Below are 19,376 nucleotides of genomic sequence, written 5' to 3'. Positions count from 1 at the left end.
CTAAGTCCCATTGCAAAAACACAAATATGAATAAACAAAACAAGTCTCCAACAAAAATTTAAGTCACATAGTACTGTGACTTGAGGAAATTGGCTTAGATGACATACAAGAGGATGATTTCAAAATAACAACAATAAACATGATCAAAGAACTCAAAAAGGATGTGAAAAAATGCCAGAATAAAATACTGCATTCTGCATTTTGTAGAATATAAAAGCAAACAGTTGAATGAAATAATGAAACTACTATATAATGTGAGAACAGAATTTAATAAAGAAATAGAATCTCTGGAAAAAAGCCAAAATCAAAACTTAAAATGAAAAAAAAAAAGGGAATTCAAACAAAAAAAATCTGAGGAAAGCTGTGGTTTGAAGAGAAATGGCCCTCATAGACTCATGTTTGAATGTTTGGTCCATAGAGGGTGACACTATTAGATGGTGTAGCCTTGTTGGAGGAAGTACGTCCCTGTGGAGGCAGGATTTGAGGTCTCATATATGGTCAAGCCAATCCCAGTATGACACAGTCTCCTTCTGCTGCCTGTGGATCAAGGTGTAGAACTCTCATTTCCTTCTCCAGCACCATGTCTGTCTGCACACTGCCATACTTCCTGCCATGACGATAATGGACTAAACCTCTGAAACTGTAAGCCATCCCCAACTAAATGTTTTCCTTTATAAGAGTTGCCATGGTTAGGGTATCTCATCACAGAAATAAAACATGAAGACAGATGTTGGTACCAAGGACTGGGGTATTGCTTCGACAGGCCTGACAATGCTTTTGTTAGGAAGAATTTTGATTTTTGGTGCTTTGGGTTAGGAAAGCATTGGAATGTTTTACATTCTGCTTAATGGAATATACTAGTTGAAACATGGAAGACGGTGCTGAAGGTGATTTCAACTGTGGGAGCCTGGTCAAATGGATTCAGAGGAGAATGTTAGTATGTGGGCTAGAGTCTACTCTTGTGGTATTTTGGTGAAGAATGTGGCTGTTTTTTGCCCCTGTCCAAAAAGTCTTCCTGAAGCGAAAGTGAACAGTCTTGGATTAATTCATCTGGCAGAGGAAATCTCAAAACAGCCTAGTATTGACTCCGTTGTGTGATTATTAGTGTTCACTCTTATGGATATCTGTAATGAGAAGGAACAAGTTGAACAAGGAAATACAAAATGTATGGTTCAAGGAAAAAAGGGGTCCAAGAAGAGGATTAGAGTAAAATCCTAAGTTCAAGGGGATAAACAGAGTAAAGATACTAAATGGAAAAAAGGGAGTGGTGACCTCAGGACAAGATCCCACCCAGCTAATCTTCCATCTTGTGAAAAGGAATTAAAGAACAGTGTAGGTCCAGGTGTAGTGGTACACACTTTTAATCCCAGAACTAAGGAGAGAGAGTTATGAAGACCTTTGAATTAAAGGTCAGCCTGAACTACAGAATAAGTTTCAGGATAGCCAAGCTCAGACAGTGAAGGAGACCACCAAAAACAGAGAGATGGTGAAGATGTAATTGAACAAGGGGGCCATGTTCCAGCCTCAGCAAGCAGCAGGACTTAGAAGCTTTGACCACGCAGTTCTGGCTTTAGTGTCAAGGATGCAAGAATGGGGTATAGAATCTCTCTCTGTGACTAAGGAAAGCTGCTGAAGCCACGTATGTGGCAGGGGTGTCCCTACATGAAGGCCCAAAGAGGCCATTGTGTGAATCTGTGAAGGTGAAGCCTGTATTGCCTTGGAGACTTCAAGAAGTTAGAGATGCCAGAGCTGTGGGATCCCTGCTGAGGAAAGCTTCTAACAGGGAGTGGAACCAACCCAACAGAGAGAAGTGTGCTGCAGTCAACAAAGAAGAAAGGAATTGGAAAACTAAAGAGCAGTTTGATATCAGATATACAGATGCAGAGTTTGGAATTTTCCCAGCTGGTTTTTGATCTTACTTTGGTCCAGTATTTCTTCTCACTATACTCCAAAGTAAGACAGAATCTTTAACAATAGATTGGATGAATAATGTATTATAAATCCTAAACATATATACACCAAGCCTAAGAGCACCTAATTTAATAAGAGAAACACTATTAGACTTAAAAAACCACAGATCAACCTCAATACAGTGATAATGTGTGATCTCAATACCAAATTATCACCAATAGTTAGGACTTCTGGGGGGGGGGGAACCTAATTAGAGAAACTATGTAGTTAAATGACATCATAAATAAAATGGATCTAATATATTTATAGAATATTCCACAGAAGCACTAACAAAGACATATTTTTCAACAGCCCATGGAACTTTATCCAAAATAGACAATGTATTAGTACACAAGATGAGTCTATTCAAATATAGAAAAATTGAAATTATACCCTGTATTCTACCTCAACATCGTGCATTAAAAATAGATAAAAGATAAAGATAAGAGAAAAGGAAGAAAGGGTACAAATTAATGGAAGCTAAATAGGACATTACTAAATCAAAATCAGGTGATGGAAGAAATTCAGAAGGAAATTTAAAAATTCCTATTACTGAATAAGAATGAAACTATAACCTACTAAAATCTATGGGGCAGTGAACCTAATCATAAGAAGAAAGCACTTTGACTTGAGAGGTCAAAAGTTAATGATGTCACCCAGAGGCCCTAGAAAAACAAGAACAAAAACAAAACCAAAATAACCCAAAAGCATCTGTAGGAAGAGATAATTAAAATAAGAGCTGAAATGAAGAAAATAAAATGAAGGAAAAAACCCACCAAAAGCTCCCCAAAATCAAAAAACAAAACAAAAAAAAACCCAAACCAAACCCACCAACCAACCAACCAACCAACCAACCAACCAAAAAACCTCCAGCAACAATGAAACAAAGTGTTAGTACTTTAAAAAGAATGGCAAGATTTAAAAATCTTTAGCAAAACGAATCAAAAGAAATAGAGAACCACTCAAAATTAATAAAGTTAGAGATGAAAATGGAGATATTATAACAGACCCTGAGGGAATTCAGAATAATAAAGACATACTTTAACGAATCATATTCTAGCAAATTGTAAAATCTGAAAGAACTAGACCAATTTCTAGATATATACAACTTATCAAAGTTAATTCAGGATGAAGTAAATACTTTAAGTAGACCAGAACACCCAGTGAAATAAAAGTAGCAATTAAAAATCACCCAGTTAAAAAAAGCCCAGGCCAGATGGATTCAGAGAAGAATTCTGCCAGATCTTTAAAGAACTAACAGCAAATACTCTTCAAGTGATTCTGCAAAATAGATAATGAAGGAACTTCCTGAAATTCCTTGTGATGCCAGAGTATTATTCTGATACCAAAATCAGAAAAGACTCAATTAAAAAAAGAAAGTTATAGGTCAATATCTTTGATGAATATAGATACAAATCTCTCAATAAAATACTTGCTTACTGACTTGCTTCTATGGCTTGCTCATCTTGCTTTTGTATATGTACCAGGACCACCTGCCCAGGAACAGCACTGCCCACAGTGGTTTGGGCCGTTCCACACCAATCAGTCAAGAATATTTCCCACAGCCTTGCCTCCAAGCCAATCTGAGGGTGACATTTACTTAATTGAGGATCCAATCCCAGTCTCCTTTCCAGTTGCAGTATACTCTGCTCCCCTTCTCCCATCTCTTGTGGATCCTGCAGATCTTCTCCTTCTAACCTCCCTCTTCTACTCATTGCTTTGTTCTAGCCCAAACCCCAGCAGGCACCGCATGCTAAGCCAAGGGCTGTAATAGGCTGAAGGCCAACTCACACCCCTTCAATCCCTCCAGTCTCATTCCCAGCTCTCCCTTTCCTTTCTGACCCCACCACCAATGGATCACAAAGACCTTCAGCCTTCCTCCCCAAACTCATCCCAGTATCCCTGTCTCCGACATCACCAAGCACTCCCATGAACATACCAGTGGAGAAGGACAGGAAAATAGGCAACAGAAAGCCTTCACACTTTATAAAAATCCAGAGAGGAAACAGAAACCACCCAGAAAACAAAGACAAACCCAGAAACCAGAACCTAGACCTACAACCATCCTAATCCCAGATGCCTAGATGCCAGCATAAAAACACAATTAACTACAGCCAGGGCAATATGGTCCCAGTAGAGCACAGCTACCCTGTCACTGAAGCCCCTGAGTATTGCAGCATAGCTGAAATACAAGAAAGACTTTTAAACCAAATATATGAATATGATAGAGGCCCTTAATGGGGAAATTAAAAAACCTAACTACCTAGCGAGGTGTGGTGGCACAGTCCTATAATCCAAGCACTCAGGGAGGCAGAGGCAGGCAGATCTCTGTGAGTTCGAGGCCAGTCTGGTCTACAAAGTGAGTCCAGAATAGCCAAGGCTACACACAGAAACCCTGTCTCATAAAAAACAAAACAAAACAAACACATAAACAAAAACCCAAACCACCACCAACAACAATGAAAACAACAGTAATAACGAAAGAAATCCAGAAAAACCCAAACAAAAAGTTGGAAAAATTAAGAATCCCTTAAAGAAATAGAAGAAAACAGAGAGTTGAAAGAAATATATAAAACTGATCAAGATCTGAAAACAAAAGTAGAAGTAATAAAGAAAACAGAAACTGAGGGAATTCTGGAAATGAAAAATTTAGGAATTTGAACAGGAACCAGAGGCAAGCTTCACCAATAGAATGCAAGAGGTGGAAGAGAGAATCTCAAGAATTGAAGATACTTGGATACATTGGTCAAAGAAAATGTTAAATCTAAAAAACTCTGGACACAAAACATCCAGGAAACCTAGGACACTATTAAAAAGACCAAATCTAAGAATGATAGTAATAGAGGAAAGAGGAAAATCCCAGTTCAAAGGCCCAGAAAATATCTTCAACATATTCCTAGAATAAAGATTTCCTAACTTAAAGAAGGAGATGCCTATAAAGGAAAAAGTACAAGAAGGTTATAGAGCAGCAAATGGATTGGACCAGAAAAGAAAGTCCCCTCAGTACATAATAATCAAAACATAAAACATACAGAACAAATAAAGAATATTAAAATATGCAAAGAAAGAAGACATGGTGACATATAAAGGCAGATGTATTAGAATTATACCTGACTTCTCAGTGGAGAGTCTAAAATGCAGAAGGGCTTGGATAGATACACTGCAGACTAAGAGACCACAGATACCAACCCAGACTACTACAACCAGCAAAACTTCCAGTCACCATAGATGGAGAAAATAAGATGTTCCACGATAAAGCCAAATTTAATCACTACCTATCTACAAATCTAGCCATAAAGAAGGTGTTACAAGGAAAATTCCAACCCAAGGAGGTTAGCCACATCCATGAAAATACAGGGGATAATCTCAGACTAGCAAAATCAAAAGAAGTGAAGTGCATGTGCAGACATACACACAGACACACTCACTCACTCACTCACTCACTCACTCACTCACTCACTCATACCACCACCACCAGTAAATTAACAGGAATCAGCAATCACTGGGCACTGATAATCACAATATCAATGATATAAATTCCCCAATAAAAAGACACACACTAACACAGTGGATGTGTAAATAAGATCCATCCTTCTGCTGTATTCAAGAAACACACCTCGATATCAAGGATAAACATTACCTCAGGGTAAAAGGTTAGAAAAGATATTCTAAGCAAATGTATCTAAGAAGAAATCAGGCATGGCCATTTTATTCTCTAACAAAATAGACTTCAAAACAAAACAAACAAAACAATCAGAAGAGATTGGGAAGGACACTACGTACTCATTGAAGGAAAAAGCCACATTATCATTCTTAACATCTATGTCCTCAAAACAAGAGCACCTGAGTTTGTAAAAGAAACACTACTAGAGCTTAAATCACATATTGGCCCCCACACACTGATAGTGGGAGACTTCAATACCCCACCCTCACCAATGGACAGGTCATCTAGACCAAATCTAAGAGAACTACTGGAGCTACCAGACATTATGAGCCAAATGGATGTAACAGATATCTACAGACCATTTTACCCAAACACAACAGAATATACTTTCTCAGAACCTCATGGAATTATTTCTAAAGTTGATCGTATACTCAGATACAAATCAAGACTCAACATCTAGAAGAAAATTGAACGTGTATCCTATCAGACCACCACGGATAAAAGATGAATATCAACAACAGAAACAAGAGAAAGCTGACAAACTAATGGGAATCGAACAATTCTCTACTGAATGAATATTAGGTCAAGACCAAAATAAAGAAAAAATTAAAGACTTTCTAGAATTCAATAAAAAATGATGGCATAGCATACCCAAACTTATAGGACACAATGAAAATGCTGATAACAGAAACGTTCATAGTGTTAAGTGCCTACATAAAAAACCTGGAGCAATCTCACACTGGCAACTTTACAGCACACTTGAAAGCTCTAGAACAAAAAGAAGTAAGCTTAGGCAAGAAATAATCAAATTTAGGAATGAAATCAATAGCATAGAAACAAAGAGAACAATACAAAGAATCAATGAAACAAAGAGTTGGTTCTTTGAGAAAATAAAAAATGATAGACAAACCCTTAGCCAAATTAACTAAAAAGCAGAGAGAAAATACCCAAATTAACAAAATCAAAAATGAAAAGGGGGTTATAACAACAAGTACTGAGAAAATACAAGAATCATTATGTCTTACTTCAAAAACCTGTACTCCACAAAATTGGAAAATCTAAACAAAATGGACAATTTTCTTGATAGATACCTCTTACCAAAGTTAAATCAGGCTCTGGTAAAAATAGACATATAACCTCTAAGGAAATAGAAGCAGTCATTAAAAATCTCCCAATCGTGGTGGTGGTGGTGGTGGTGGGGGGAGGCTCTGTGTCATATGGTTTCAGTGAAGTATTTTACCAAACTTTCAAGGAAAAGTTAAGGCCAATACTTTTCAAATTATTTCACAAAATAGAAACAGAGACAGAGAGAGAGAGACAGAGAGAGGAGAGAATTACAGATCAATTATCCTTACAAACACAGATGCAAAAACACACAATAAAATACTTGCAAACCAAGTTCTTTGCATATATATTATAGCATTTAGCTTAGTAATTTTTATGGAATTCGTGAGTGTGAGAATTAGTGGATCTCTAATTCTTGTTGTGCCTGTTCTTGAGACGTTTTTCCTTTTGTTTGGGTTATCTAGACCTCTATGTGATAGTTTTTGGTTTATCTTATTATACTTTATTTTGTCATGTTTAGTTGATAATCTCTTAGAAGCCTGCTCTTTTCTAATGGCAGACAGAAAGGGAGTGGATCCAGAGGGGAGGAGAGGCGGGGAGGAGTTGGAAGGAGTAGAGGGAAGGGATAATATAATTAAGATATATTGTTTGAGAAAATAATCTATTTCCAATAAAAAGAAAAATTAAAAGAAACATATGAGTTATCTTTAGTGACATTTCATACTAAAGCCTCAACACATAAGTATATTTTAACATACTAGCATTGAGCAATTAAAGGCAGAGACATTTTTTTCCTTTTTATTTTTTTTAACAAATTATTCAGATTATATCCTGATTGCTATCTCCTCACTTGTATCTTCCCATTCCCCTATCCCTCTCTCTTTCACCCTATTCTCCTCCTTTAGACCTGTGACAGAAGGGAACCTCCTCCTCCACCATATGATGACAGATTATCAGGTCTCATCCGGATAGCTTGCTATCCCTTCCTCTGAGTGCCACCAGGCCTCCTGAGCAAGGGGAAGTGGTCAAGTAAGGGGCACCAGAGTTCATGTCAGAGGCAGTCCTTGCTCTCCCCACAACCATGGAGAATACGCTGTCCATTGGCTAGATCTGAATAGTGGATCTAGATTTACAGTATGCATTGTCCTTGGTTGGTACAGCAGTTAGTGCAGGCCCCCCTGGGTCCAGATATGCCAGCCTTGATGGTCTTCTTACAGGGTCCCTGGACCCTCTGTGTCCTTCTATCTTTCTATCTTCCCATTCTCCCATACCCCTCCCACCTGGAGTCCCTATAGTGAGTCTGAGCATCTATCCCAATCTCATATTCAATGAAGACTCTCAGAGGACATCATGTTGGAATAATATCCAATTATAAGTGAGTGTGTGTGTGTGTGTGTGTGTGTGTATATATATATATATACACACACACACACACACACACATACATACACACATACCATATGTGTCTTTCTGGGTCTGGGTTAACTCACTCAGGATGATCCTCTCTAGTTCCACCCACTTGCCTGAAAATTTCAAGATTTCCTTGTTTTTATTAGCTGAGGAGTAGTATTCCATAGTGTAAATGTACCACAGTTTCTTTATGCATTCTTTGACTGAGGGACAGCTAGGTTGTTTCCAGATTCTGGCTATTACAAATAAAGCTGCTATGAACATAGTTGAGCATATGTCCTTTATGTGTGGTAGAGCATCTTTCGGGTATATTCCAAAGAATGGAATAGCTGGGTCTTGAGGTAGCCCTATTCCCAATTTTCTGAGAAAGTGCCAGATAGATTTCCAAAGTGGTTGTACAAGTTTGCACTCCCACCAGCAATGAAGAAGTGTTCCCTTTTCTCCATATTGTTGCTAGCATATGCCATCACTTGAGTTTTTGATCTTAGCCATTCTGATGGGTATAAGATGGAATATCAGAGTCGTTTTGATTTGCATTTCTCTGATGACTAAGGATGTTGAGCATTTCTTTAAGTGTTTCTCAGCCATTCAATATTTCCCTGTTGAGACTTCTCTGTTCAGCTCTGAACCTTATTTTTTTTAATTGGGTTATTTGGTTTGGTAGTGTTTAATTTCTTGAGTTCTTTATATATTTTGGATATTAGCCCTTTGTCAGATTAGGGTTGGTGAAGATCTTTTCCCAGTCTGTAGGCTATCACTTTGTTCTATTGACAGTGTCTTTTGTCTTACAGAAGGTTTCATGAGGTCCCATTTATTAATTATTGACCTTAGTGCCTGGGCTGTTGGTGCTCTGTTTAGGAAGTTGTCTCCTGTGCCAATGTGTTCCAGGCTCTTTCATACTTTTTCTACTAACCGATTTAGTGTCTCTGGTTTTATGTTGAGGTCTTTGATCCACTTGGACTTGAGTTTTGTGCATGAGGATAGATATGGATCTACTTGCATTTTTCTACATGTAGACATTCAGTTAGATCAGCACCATTTGTTGAAGTCTTTTTAAATCCTTTTTCCATTATATAGATTTGTTTTTTTTAGTCAAAAATCAAGTGCCCATAGATGTATGGATTTATTTCTGGGTCTTCAATTCAATTCTATTGATCAACCAGCCTATTGCTATGTCAGTACTATGCTGTTTTAATTACTGTTGCTCTATACTACAGCTTGAGATCAGGGATGGAGATTCCTACAGGAGATCTTTTATTGTACAGGATTTTTTTTTTTTTAAGCTATTCTGTGGTTTTTGTTTTTCCATATGAAGCTGAGAATTTATCTTTCAAGGTCTGTAAAGAACTGTGTTGGAATTTTGATGGGAATTGCACTGAATTTATAAATTGCTTTTGGTAAGACGACCATTTTTACTATGTTGATTCTCCCAATCCATGAACATGGGTGATCTTTTCATCTTCTAATATCTTCTTCAATTTCCTTCTTCAGAGACTTGAAGTTTTTCTCATACAAGTCTTTCACTTGCTTGGTTACAGTTGCACCTAGATACTTTATATTATTTGTGGCTATCATGAAGGGTGTAGTTTCCCTAATTTCTTTCTCAACATGATTGTCATTTGTGTACAGGAGGGCTACTGACTTTTTTGAGTTGATTTTGTATCCAGCCACTTTTCTGAAGGTGTTCATCAGCTGTAGGAGTTCTTTGGTGGAATTTTGGGGGTCACTTATGTACACCATCATATCATGCTTATGTACACCGTCATATCATCTGTGAATAGGGACACTCTGACTTCCTCCTTTCTGGTGTGGATCCCTTGATGTCCTTTTGTTGTCTTATTGCTCTAGCTATAACTTCAAGTACCATATTAAAGAGATATGGAGAGAGTGGGCAGCCTTGTCTAGTCCCCGATTTTAGTGGAATTTCCTTGGGTTTCTCTCCATTATATTTGATGTTTGCTATTGGCTTACTGTTTATAGCCTTTCTTATGTTTAGTTGTGTGCCTTGTATTCCTGATCTCTCCAAGACTTTAAACATGAGTGAGTATTGGATGTTGTCAAATCCTTTTCAATATCTAAGTAAATGATCATATGGCTTTTTTTTTTCAGTCTGTTTGTATGGCGGATTACATTGTTGAATTTCCATATACTGAGCCATGCCTGCATGCCTGGGATGAAGCCTACTTGGTCATGGTGAATGATACATTTGATGTGTTCTTGGATTCTGTTTGTATTTTATTGGGTATCTTTGGATCAATGTTCACAAGAGAAATTGGTCTGAAATTCTCTTTCTTTTTTGGGTCATTGTAAGGTGACTGTGGCCGCATAGAATGAGTTTGGTAATGTTCCATTAAAGGTAGAGAAATTTAAGTTACTATTTCAAGAAGCAGGTATGAGTTATATTTGACAATGCCTACAAAATTTGATGAAAGAACTCAAGACCAATATAAACAGAAGGTGTGGCTATACCTCTCCAGTTAAAATTCAACGTAGCAAGGATGTCCTTAAATACATAACAGAATTCCAATCAAAATCCTTGGTCACTTCCAATTAGAGGCAAGATGACCCCAAAATGCTATGGAGAGACAAAGGCAAAGACAAAGGAAAGAATGAGTTCTGGAGAAGCATGCCAGCCATCAGATTGTGAGACTCCCAGTAACACTGTAGGAATCAACCTGGTGTACGTACTGTCAGCAAGGGAACAGAGGTCATGGGCAAGAGTACAAATAGATTCCTATAGAAACACTCAGTTGGCTCTCAAACATTACAAAAACAGAATTCGTACTTAATGGTGGACAGGCGATATTTTCAACAAATTGTGTTAAAACTACTGTTATGCATATAAATAAAAACAGATCTGAAGCCAGGCAATGGTGGAGTGTGCCTTTAATCCCAGCACTTGGGAGGCAGAGGCAGGCAGATCTCTCAGTTTGATGCCAGCTTGGTCTACAGAATGAGTTTCAGGACAGCTGCGGTTACATAGAGAAACTCCGTTTCAAAAACAAAACAAAACAAAACAAAACAAAACAAAACAAAACAATAAAACCTAACCCAACCCAACCCAACAAACTGTATCTGAACCGAAAGCCCACATATTATTAAAAAATAAACCTTATGATGGGTCACTGATCTAAGTGGAAAACAGAGAAGTCTAAAGCTTTTTAAAGAGCCCTGGTAATAAGAGCTTCAGCTGTGGAGCGACACCCAGGCTTGTAGCCTCCCACTGGCAGGAACCGCAAACTACACAGCCAACAAGCTGGGTTGTACCACATTGAAATCTTCTGGCAGCAGCTGCTCCATGAAGAGAACGCAGAGCCAGGCAGGTGTGTCTGACAGAGCAGTTGAACTCCTTATATACAAAGATCTTTTGATGCTCTCATACGGAAAAAAGGACCTAAGTTAGACATATGTCAGAAGACATATGTCACAAGATAGAATATTGAGATAAAAACAAGCAAGCAAGCAAGCAAACAAACAAACAGAACCCAGCATGAAACCATCTCAGCACCATAAACCATCAGGTAAATGAAAATCAGAGACATGGAGAAACATCACCACGCACCCATCAGAGTGATTAAGATAAGCAGGAGCAAAGAAAGCCAGATGCTGGTGAGGACTTGGCACAGACAGCATCTCATGTGCTGCTGGCGGGGACTCTGGCTGGCCTACCACTGTGGGGAATGCTATCCCAGCCTCTTCTACACGTAAGCACATACCATAGCAGTAAGTGAGCCTAAGCCAGGTCAAATTAAACACGCATTCACAGAAAGTCAGCTGTAAAATATGTGCAGAAACTCCAGCACAGCTACTCCAACCTGGCAACAAGTGAAATGCCCTTCAACAGGTGAATGGATCCACACACTGTGGTCCATGTCTCACTACTTAGTAGTAAAAAGGGAACTGCTGACACACCTGGAATGAGCTCTCAGGAAATGTGCTGAGTTGTAGGGAGCAGAGGAAACTCTGAGTGAGTAAAGCCCTGACTGAACGTGTGTGTTGGCATGACCTGGACATGTCGAGGACCCCATAGACTCAGACCCATGTTTTAGTGGCAAAGCCTTCTCCCCTGGGGTGTGCCTCAAAGAGAAAGGCAAAGCTTTCCTTTCTAGTCTCTGTGTGTGGATCATATCATGCAGAGAAGGCTCTCCACAGCTTTCTCCATCCTATCCCACCCTACCTTATGGCTTGCAGGCTGCTCCCCAACAGAGAACGCTCCTACAGAAGTTAGCTGAGCCTGCCTCCTTGACCCAGGATTACACAATAAACCCTGCCTCCTACTGTATGTAATAACCCTGCCTCTCCGTTCAACTATACAAAATAAACATACTGTGCTCCCAGGGTGCTGTGGTTTCTGCAGCAGAGAGCCTAGATCACCTCATGAGAACTTCCTTTCTGTCTTTTCTTTATTCTCTTGATGCCCAGTTAGGGCAGCTAAGAAGCAGTGATGGACTAGGCACCAAGTGATAGGCTAGTTCTACACAGCAGGAATCCATGATCTCGACACCTCTTGTAAAGAGACAAGGCAGCAGTCCAGACAGCGCTGTGGCTGCCTGAGGACCTGGCTGGGCCTACCTCTTGGAGGTGGGGCAGGGCTCAGTGCCTCACAGTAGTGCTACTCACATGAATCCAACCATATGCTTAAATGCACAGATTAGCATAGAGCATCAGGTTTCTACGTATTTTAATTTAAAAAAATGAAGAAAAAAGGTAAGTATGAGATACGAGATGCAGGAGCATGAGGCGCCTGCACAAATTCTGGGGTATCTTCCACTCTTCACTATCATCCTGTAAAGGTGAGTCAGGGCCAATTTACACAAATAATTGAAAAAAAAAACCCTAAGGAAAAAAGAAGTAAAATAACTGATTATTCTTGTTTGATAAGCAGTGGAGTCTGGCATGGACCAGTCCTACAGCAGACTCCTGCCCACCCCGTTGATTTCCAGGCAGCTCCTTACAGTGGTAACTTGAGGAGCAGTGACCTTCTGGGGACTGACTTCATGTGACATGGCGACAAGGCAGCAAGGACCATGTTTTTACTTACAAACATTGCTGAAACCGTGAGCTGAATTGAAAATTTGAAAGGCCAAAGAAACTTTCAGACCATGCATTAGTATTTCCTTGGTACTCCTGCAAGAGCTTCCGACTTACAGGAGCTACCCTTGTTTATGAAAATGCCTAGCAATTCAGCTTCCTCTAATCGACTGTGAGAATCACTATGGCTTATAATGCTTGATGGTTCCCAACCCCACAAACTACAATGTGCGCATCCGAGGCAGCTCAGTCTCAAAGACCAGCAACCCTCCCCATCTCCATGCTCGAAGGTCCTGAGCAGCAGGGACCAGCTTTTTACTTTTCCTCACTTCACCAACATCATCACTCGAGAGGAAGAACCGACGTTAATTCTAAATCGAGCCACAGAAATACCGCATATGCACCGGACACAAGCTTTTCATGTCGCAGGAACTCCACCTCAAAAGCCTGAAGGTGCATTTTGATTTCCTGGCTATTAGGTGGTTTTAACAGCAATAACTTTGGCCTAAGATACTTGTGTCTCATCTAAGACAAAGATTTGAAGAGACAGTCTCCATGGAAAGTACATTCTCGAATGTTCTGGAATTTCTGCTTCATTGAGTATACCGTCCTTAAAAATGGTTATTGTTCGTTGGACTCACTCTCCAGAAGCATTCACTGGCACCCTCTCGTCTGTATGCACACTAACAGCTAGGATCCATGTCCCGCCCCAAATAATGTCAAGTCAAACAAAAGAATTCCATCCCCAACATTAACACTTTGTTTTACTTCAAAAGTGGCCAAACGCTGTCCAAGTGACACTTCTGTCAGGCAAGGAGGGCCTTCGCATCTTCCATCCCTGCTGTGAGATGTCCAAGCCTGAATGGGTGGTTTGGGGACAATGAGGTCCACATACCTTCCAGCAGGTCTCTGGCCAGACCAGGTTCTGCCCCCGTGGACCGAACAAAGTCTGACAGGACTGCGTCCATATCAAGCGTCATAGGATCATGTAGAAGTGCTGCCCAGCACTCAGCCGAGGGCGGGTTTGGAAGCAGGCTAGAGACCATCCATCTGCAGGAAACAAGAGAAGGGCATCTCACCATGCAATGGTCTAGAGGGATGTGTGAACACACACATACACTCACGCACATGTGTGCACCCATGCATCTACACACTCGCGTGCACACACATACACACACACAGACACACATACCATAGGGGTCCAGCAGGCATCCCTACCACCTGTGTTGTACAGTTCTGAGTTACATTTTGAATACTTCTATTCCTTTACACACAAGAGGTTACATCACTAAAGCCTAACTAACGCATCAGTCCTCTGCAGCACTGAGATGGGGCGCTGGGATCTGACTGCTGTGTCTTCCAATGTGCTGAAGCCTAATCTGTTGGCTATTAATAGAGACCCTGGATTCAGTCCTGGCTGACTGGAATTCCATACTTACTCATGGTGACTGCTAAAACATCTGCGGCCTCCTTGAGTTTTCACATTCATAGTGATAAGCCCGCTGCATTCATACAATGCCAGATGTCCTGAGCAGAATAGCTGAAGGCAGAGGGACAATATGGGTGCCTGAAGCAGCTGGAGAAAGCAGTCCTTGGGTGTGTGTCACCTGAGGGGACCAGTGTTGGAGCTACTTGTGTTCCCAGTGAGGGCTGGTAAAGTACAGATGCATGCAACATCATGTAGATGATGGGCCAAATGTGGCCCTCTGTCTGTGTTTATATATAAAGTTTTATTGGAAGTCAGCTACAAGCACATGGATGAGTAGCAGAGACTATGAAGTCCACAGACTTAAAGTTATCATTATGGGGGCCTTTATGGGATGTTCACTGATGCCAGGACAGATGCTGCACAATTTCATACCAAGTAAATGGTTATTTTTACACATTGCATGGTGTCATTGTGGATACTTTTTCTCCTCTTTCTCATATAATAATAGAGTAGGAGTTTCCAGAGAGCAGGTTTTGTATCTTTAAAGCTAGGCACACTGGCTAAATTTGGATTTAATCCAGGCACACTGGATTTATTTGACTGTCTGCGAGAAGTGTTCACTACTGTGAGAAGGGAAGATACAAACTCCCAATGCCCAGGATGTGGGGACTGAGGTCTCATGCAGGAAGTCATAATCTCAGAGCTAGCCATGTATACTGTCCTAGCTGCATGCGGCTCCTATTTGGGAATAGGATTTCGTTGGTTGGCTAAAAATGAAGAAATGGTTTGACCTGATGTATGAGGTACCAGTTAGGAGACTCCTTCTTCCTTTGCCTCATGCACCGCAGCTTCAGCCGCAAGAGTCTCCTCTTCTGTCACTGCCACCTAGGGATAAATGAGAGCATAAGACACATTTTCTTCCCTCCCGTGCTTTGCTCTTTGTCAAAGGAAGCTGCATTTAAGGCAAGGCCAGTTGTTAAAGGTAGGTCTTTTGCTTCCTGGCTGCCATAGGCACTTCCTGGCCAGCTGATCACCAGTGTCCACAAGTGGATGCTGGCAAGAAAGCATGGCCTTAACTTGCTTTTCGCAAGCACCTGGATCACGTTCACAGAATAAAACCATTCTAAACCTTTCTAGTAATTTCTGAATCAATCAATACAACCATTTTAACCATATATTTCAGTGACATTAGATGCAGCCATCCTCCAGAACATTAACCTTCCTAAATGGAAACTGACCCCAATAAATACCAGCTCCCTTTTCACTACTTCTCTCAGAACCTGGCAACTTCCATTTTACTGCCTGTTTTTATGAAATTGACTAGTTATTCCTATAAGTAAACTCTCAGAGTATTTGTCTTTTTTGTGATTAGGCCATTTCACGTAGCATAAGTTCACCAAAGTTCATGTATCACTGTAAACTGTCAGAATTGGAAGGTTGAGTCCTCTAAGACTTGGAGGAACTGAGCTGGAGATGACCTAAAAGCCTCCTCCTTAAGGATTAGTTTTCATAGTTCTGGAAGGGGATATGCAAGAGAAGGAAGCAAGCAATGGTCCTACCTAGCTGTGCTGCCCATGAACCACAACAATGCCCACCACATTATGATAGCCCTAAAGGTGCAACAGTGGCACTTACATCTTGGTGGTAACCAACAGCAGCTATGTAATTGAATTTAAGACTATCTCCGTGGGAGGGGATTATTGCCTGATACTGTAAACCTAGCTGACTAACCATGGCTGGATGGGCCACAGAATGTAGAGAAGAACTTACTACTGCTACTTTCCACTTTCTCAAACCAGTAAAATGGCTAACTGCCTAATACTTATCCTTGTATATTTAGTCAGACGAGTGTAACTTTCATTCCTAATCAAAGAAGCTTCTTCTTGAGGCAGATAGAGACCACTGTAGAAATTAACAACTGCCCAAAATGCAGAGGACAACTGACTTCAAGGTGCCCAGGCCCAATGAATATATTTCCAACCGAATGATAAACCAGCCTGCCTCTGTCTTAGGCTCTTTTATAATAAAGATAAACTAGATTCATTTCTATTTATGATTAAATCTGTTTCTCAATGGTTGGTTTATGCCTTACCTGTAACCTTAACAACAAAGAGTTCTGTACTGCCTATTCCAGGAAATGGCAACCATGCCTTTGTTTCAAAAGGTTATTATGATCACATTGTTAGGACTACCTTGTTCTGACCACTTTGCAATCATGTCTTTGTCTCAGAGGCTATTATGACCAACATGTTATGCTAATGTTCTATTTCTGTAACAAGGCCTATTTGTTTCCCATTTTGAAACCCCTTACTCCTGAGCTATAACAACTCTTATCTTACCCATGTCCAATTCCGATCTCTTGTACTCTGCCTTTAGGGAGAGACAGCCCTTGTACACAAATAAAACTTGCTTTAATTAATGGCTTGCTTTAATTAATTTGGCCATGATTTGGGTCAGTGGTCTTTCTCCTTGCACCTATGGGATTAACAATGACCCCTGGGGGCTGGAGACATAACTCAGAGGTTAAGAGCACTGGCTGCTCTTCCAAAGGTCTTGAGTACAACCATCTATAATGAGATCTGGTGCCCTCTTCTGGCCTGCAACTGTTACATGTAGGTCTTTACTCTTTGGTGTAATAGTCAAATTTGTTATTTATTTTTTTTTTTCCCCTTTGATACTTACCCCATGCCTTTCTCTTCACAGGCTAAGCTAAAAAAAATAAAAATCTTTGCTTAACTTTTAATTCTTGATTTAATTTTTGGATGAAGAACTTAACATTAATCTGAACTTTACTTCTTTGTTCTTTTGGAGTACTGACCACTTTACGATCACAGAAAGCCACACACAGAGAAACCTTTGTTCTTTTTGAATGTTTATAATCATACAAGACATTTGCATGAAACATTCTTCACTGTTAAAAACCAATAACCCCTATTACTAAGACCCATGCAACACGGTGGAAGAAGGTAGAAAGATGCAAGAGCAGGACATCTGCTGTGAGATGGTGCCTTCTAGACATGACAGGAAAGCTTCACCCATGAAGTCGCAATAATATGGCTGCTTAAACAAGACTAGCCAGTGGCAACATCAGTTAACATGCTAAAGTAGATTTGAGGAAATCTCACAAGGGCCTACCTCTAAATAAAGAACTACAGGCAACTAATCCTATGAAGAGGGAAAGAATCAGTCTTTCCCTAATTAGTTATCCAAACACCAAGGAGCTAGCCCTAAAAAGATATACATATGAGCAACCTAAGTGGACTCAGTAGGTTGTATTTATATATTTATACACATAATAGATAATGTTATATATGAAATAATAAAACCAAAGAGGGCATAAATTTGAGTGTGGCATGGGAGGGTTGGGGAATTATATAAATACAATAAATATATATGAAATTAAAAAAATTTAAAGAAGAAATGAGTAAATATATACTGATGAGCAAAAGAGAATCATTTTCAATGCAGGCATAAGCCTTTGACTCTGGGGGCTGGCTGATATTAGAGCTCATCCAGAATTGCAGACTGATGCTGGGAGGCAGGTTAGCGATGTACGGTCCTGATATTGCAGAGAAATGTTGAGAGACTTCCACTTTCAGGTGAGGGCTGTCCACATCAGTGGGTAGCAGGGTTCATGTAGGCCTTTCTGATGATGTGGCCAGTAGAACACACACATGAAGGATTAGGGAAGCACAGGTCTGGAGTGGAGTTTTGTCTCAGAGTAAGTAAAGACCCGGGATGGAGGACAGGCTGAGGGCCAATGGCTCACCAGGTGTGAACCTTCATTGTAACTTAACTGCCTGATTTGGACAAGTAAGTGTCTCCCTGGAGCCTCGCTCTCTTGATCTGAAAATATATAAAGAACTCAAGAAATTTTAAACACCACCAAACCAAATAACTCAATTGAAAAATGGGGCTCAGAACTAAACAGAGAATTCTCAACAGAGGAATATCAAATGGCTGAGAAACACTTAAAGAAATGCTCAATATTTTTAGTCATCAGAGAAATGCAAATCAACATGACTCTGAGATTCCATCTTACACCCATCAGAATGGCCAAGATCAAAAATTCAAGTGACACCACATGTTGGCAAGGATGTGGAGAAAGAGGAACACTCCTTCATTGCTGGTGGGAATGCAAACTTGTACAACCACTTTGGAAATCTATCTGGTGCTTTCCCAGAAAACTGGGAATAGGCCTTCCTCAAGACCCAGCTATTCCACTCCTTGTAATATACCCAGAAAATGCTCCACCACACAACAAGGACGTATGCTCAACCATGTTCATAAAAGCCTTATTCATAATAGCCAGAACCTAGAAACAGCCTAAATGCCCCTTAATTGAAGAATGGATAAAGAAACTGTGGTACATTTACACTATGGAATAATTACTCAGCCATTAAAAACAAGGAAACCCCAAAACTTGTGGACAAACGGAAGGAACTAGAAATGATCATACTGAATGAGTTAACCGAGAAGCAGAAAGACTCACATGGTATATACTCACTTATAATTGGGCACTAGCCCAAAAGGCATATGCCATCAAAGTCTTCACTTACCAGGAGATTGGGATAGATGTGAGGACATCTAACTGGGACTCTAGGTAAGATAAATATAGAAGATGGAGAAATAGAAGGATCCAGTGGCTCCTAGAAACCTACAAGAAGAACATCATGATGGGTGGATCGGGGCCCATGGGGTTCTGCTCAAACTACTGCACTAACCAAGGACAATACAAGTAGTAAACATTGAACCCCTACTCTGATCTAACCAATGGACAGGACATTCTCCACAGTTATATGGAGAGCAGGGACTGAATCTGACATG

The 19,376-nt window shown here is 40.1% G+C and overlaps 1 protein-coding gene across 2 annotated transcripts in view; it reads right to left on the bottom strand.

Moving 5' to 3' along the window:
- Window positions 1-19,376, bottom strand: part of Otud7a (OTU deubiquitinase 7A) — a 168,039-nt gene that overhangs the window by 125,702 nt on the left and 22,961 nt on the right. For both annotated transcript variants that reach the window (XM_051148665.1, XM_051148666.1), the window contains exons 2-3: window positions 15,341-15,434; window positions 14,016-14,170 (exon numbers count right to left, since the gene is read on the bottom strand). In XM_051148665.1, coding sequence (XP_051004622.1) covers window positions 14,016-14,166 — 151 coding nt within the window. In that variant the 5' untranslated portion in view covers window positions 14,167-14,170; window positions 15,341-15,434. The remainder of the gene's footprint in view (window positions 1-14,015; window positions 14,171-15,340; window positions 15,435-19,376) is intronic.

This window comes from Acomys russatus, chromosome 7, assembly GCF_903995435.1.
Source record: "Acomys russatus chromosome 7, mAcoRus1.1, whole genome shotgun sequence".
Lineage (NCBI taxonomy): Eukaryota > Metazoa > Chordata > Mammalia > Rodentia > Muridae > Acomys > Acomys russatus.
This window is presented reverse-complemented; position numbering and strand designations above follow the sequence as displayed.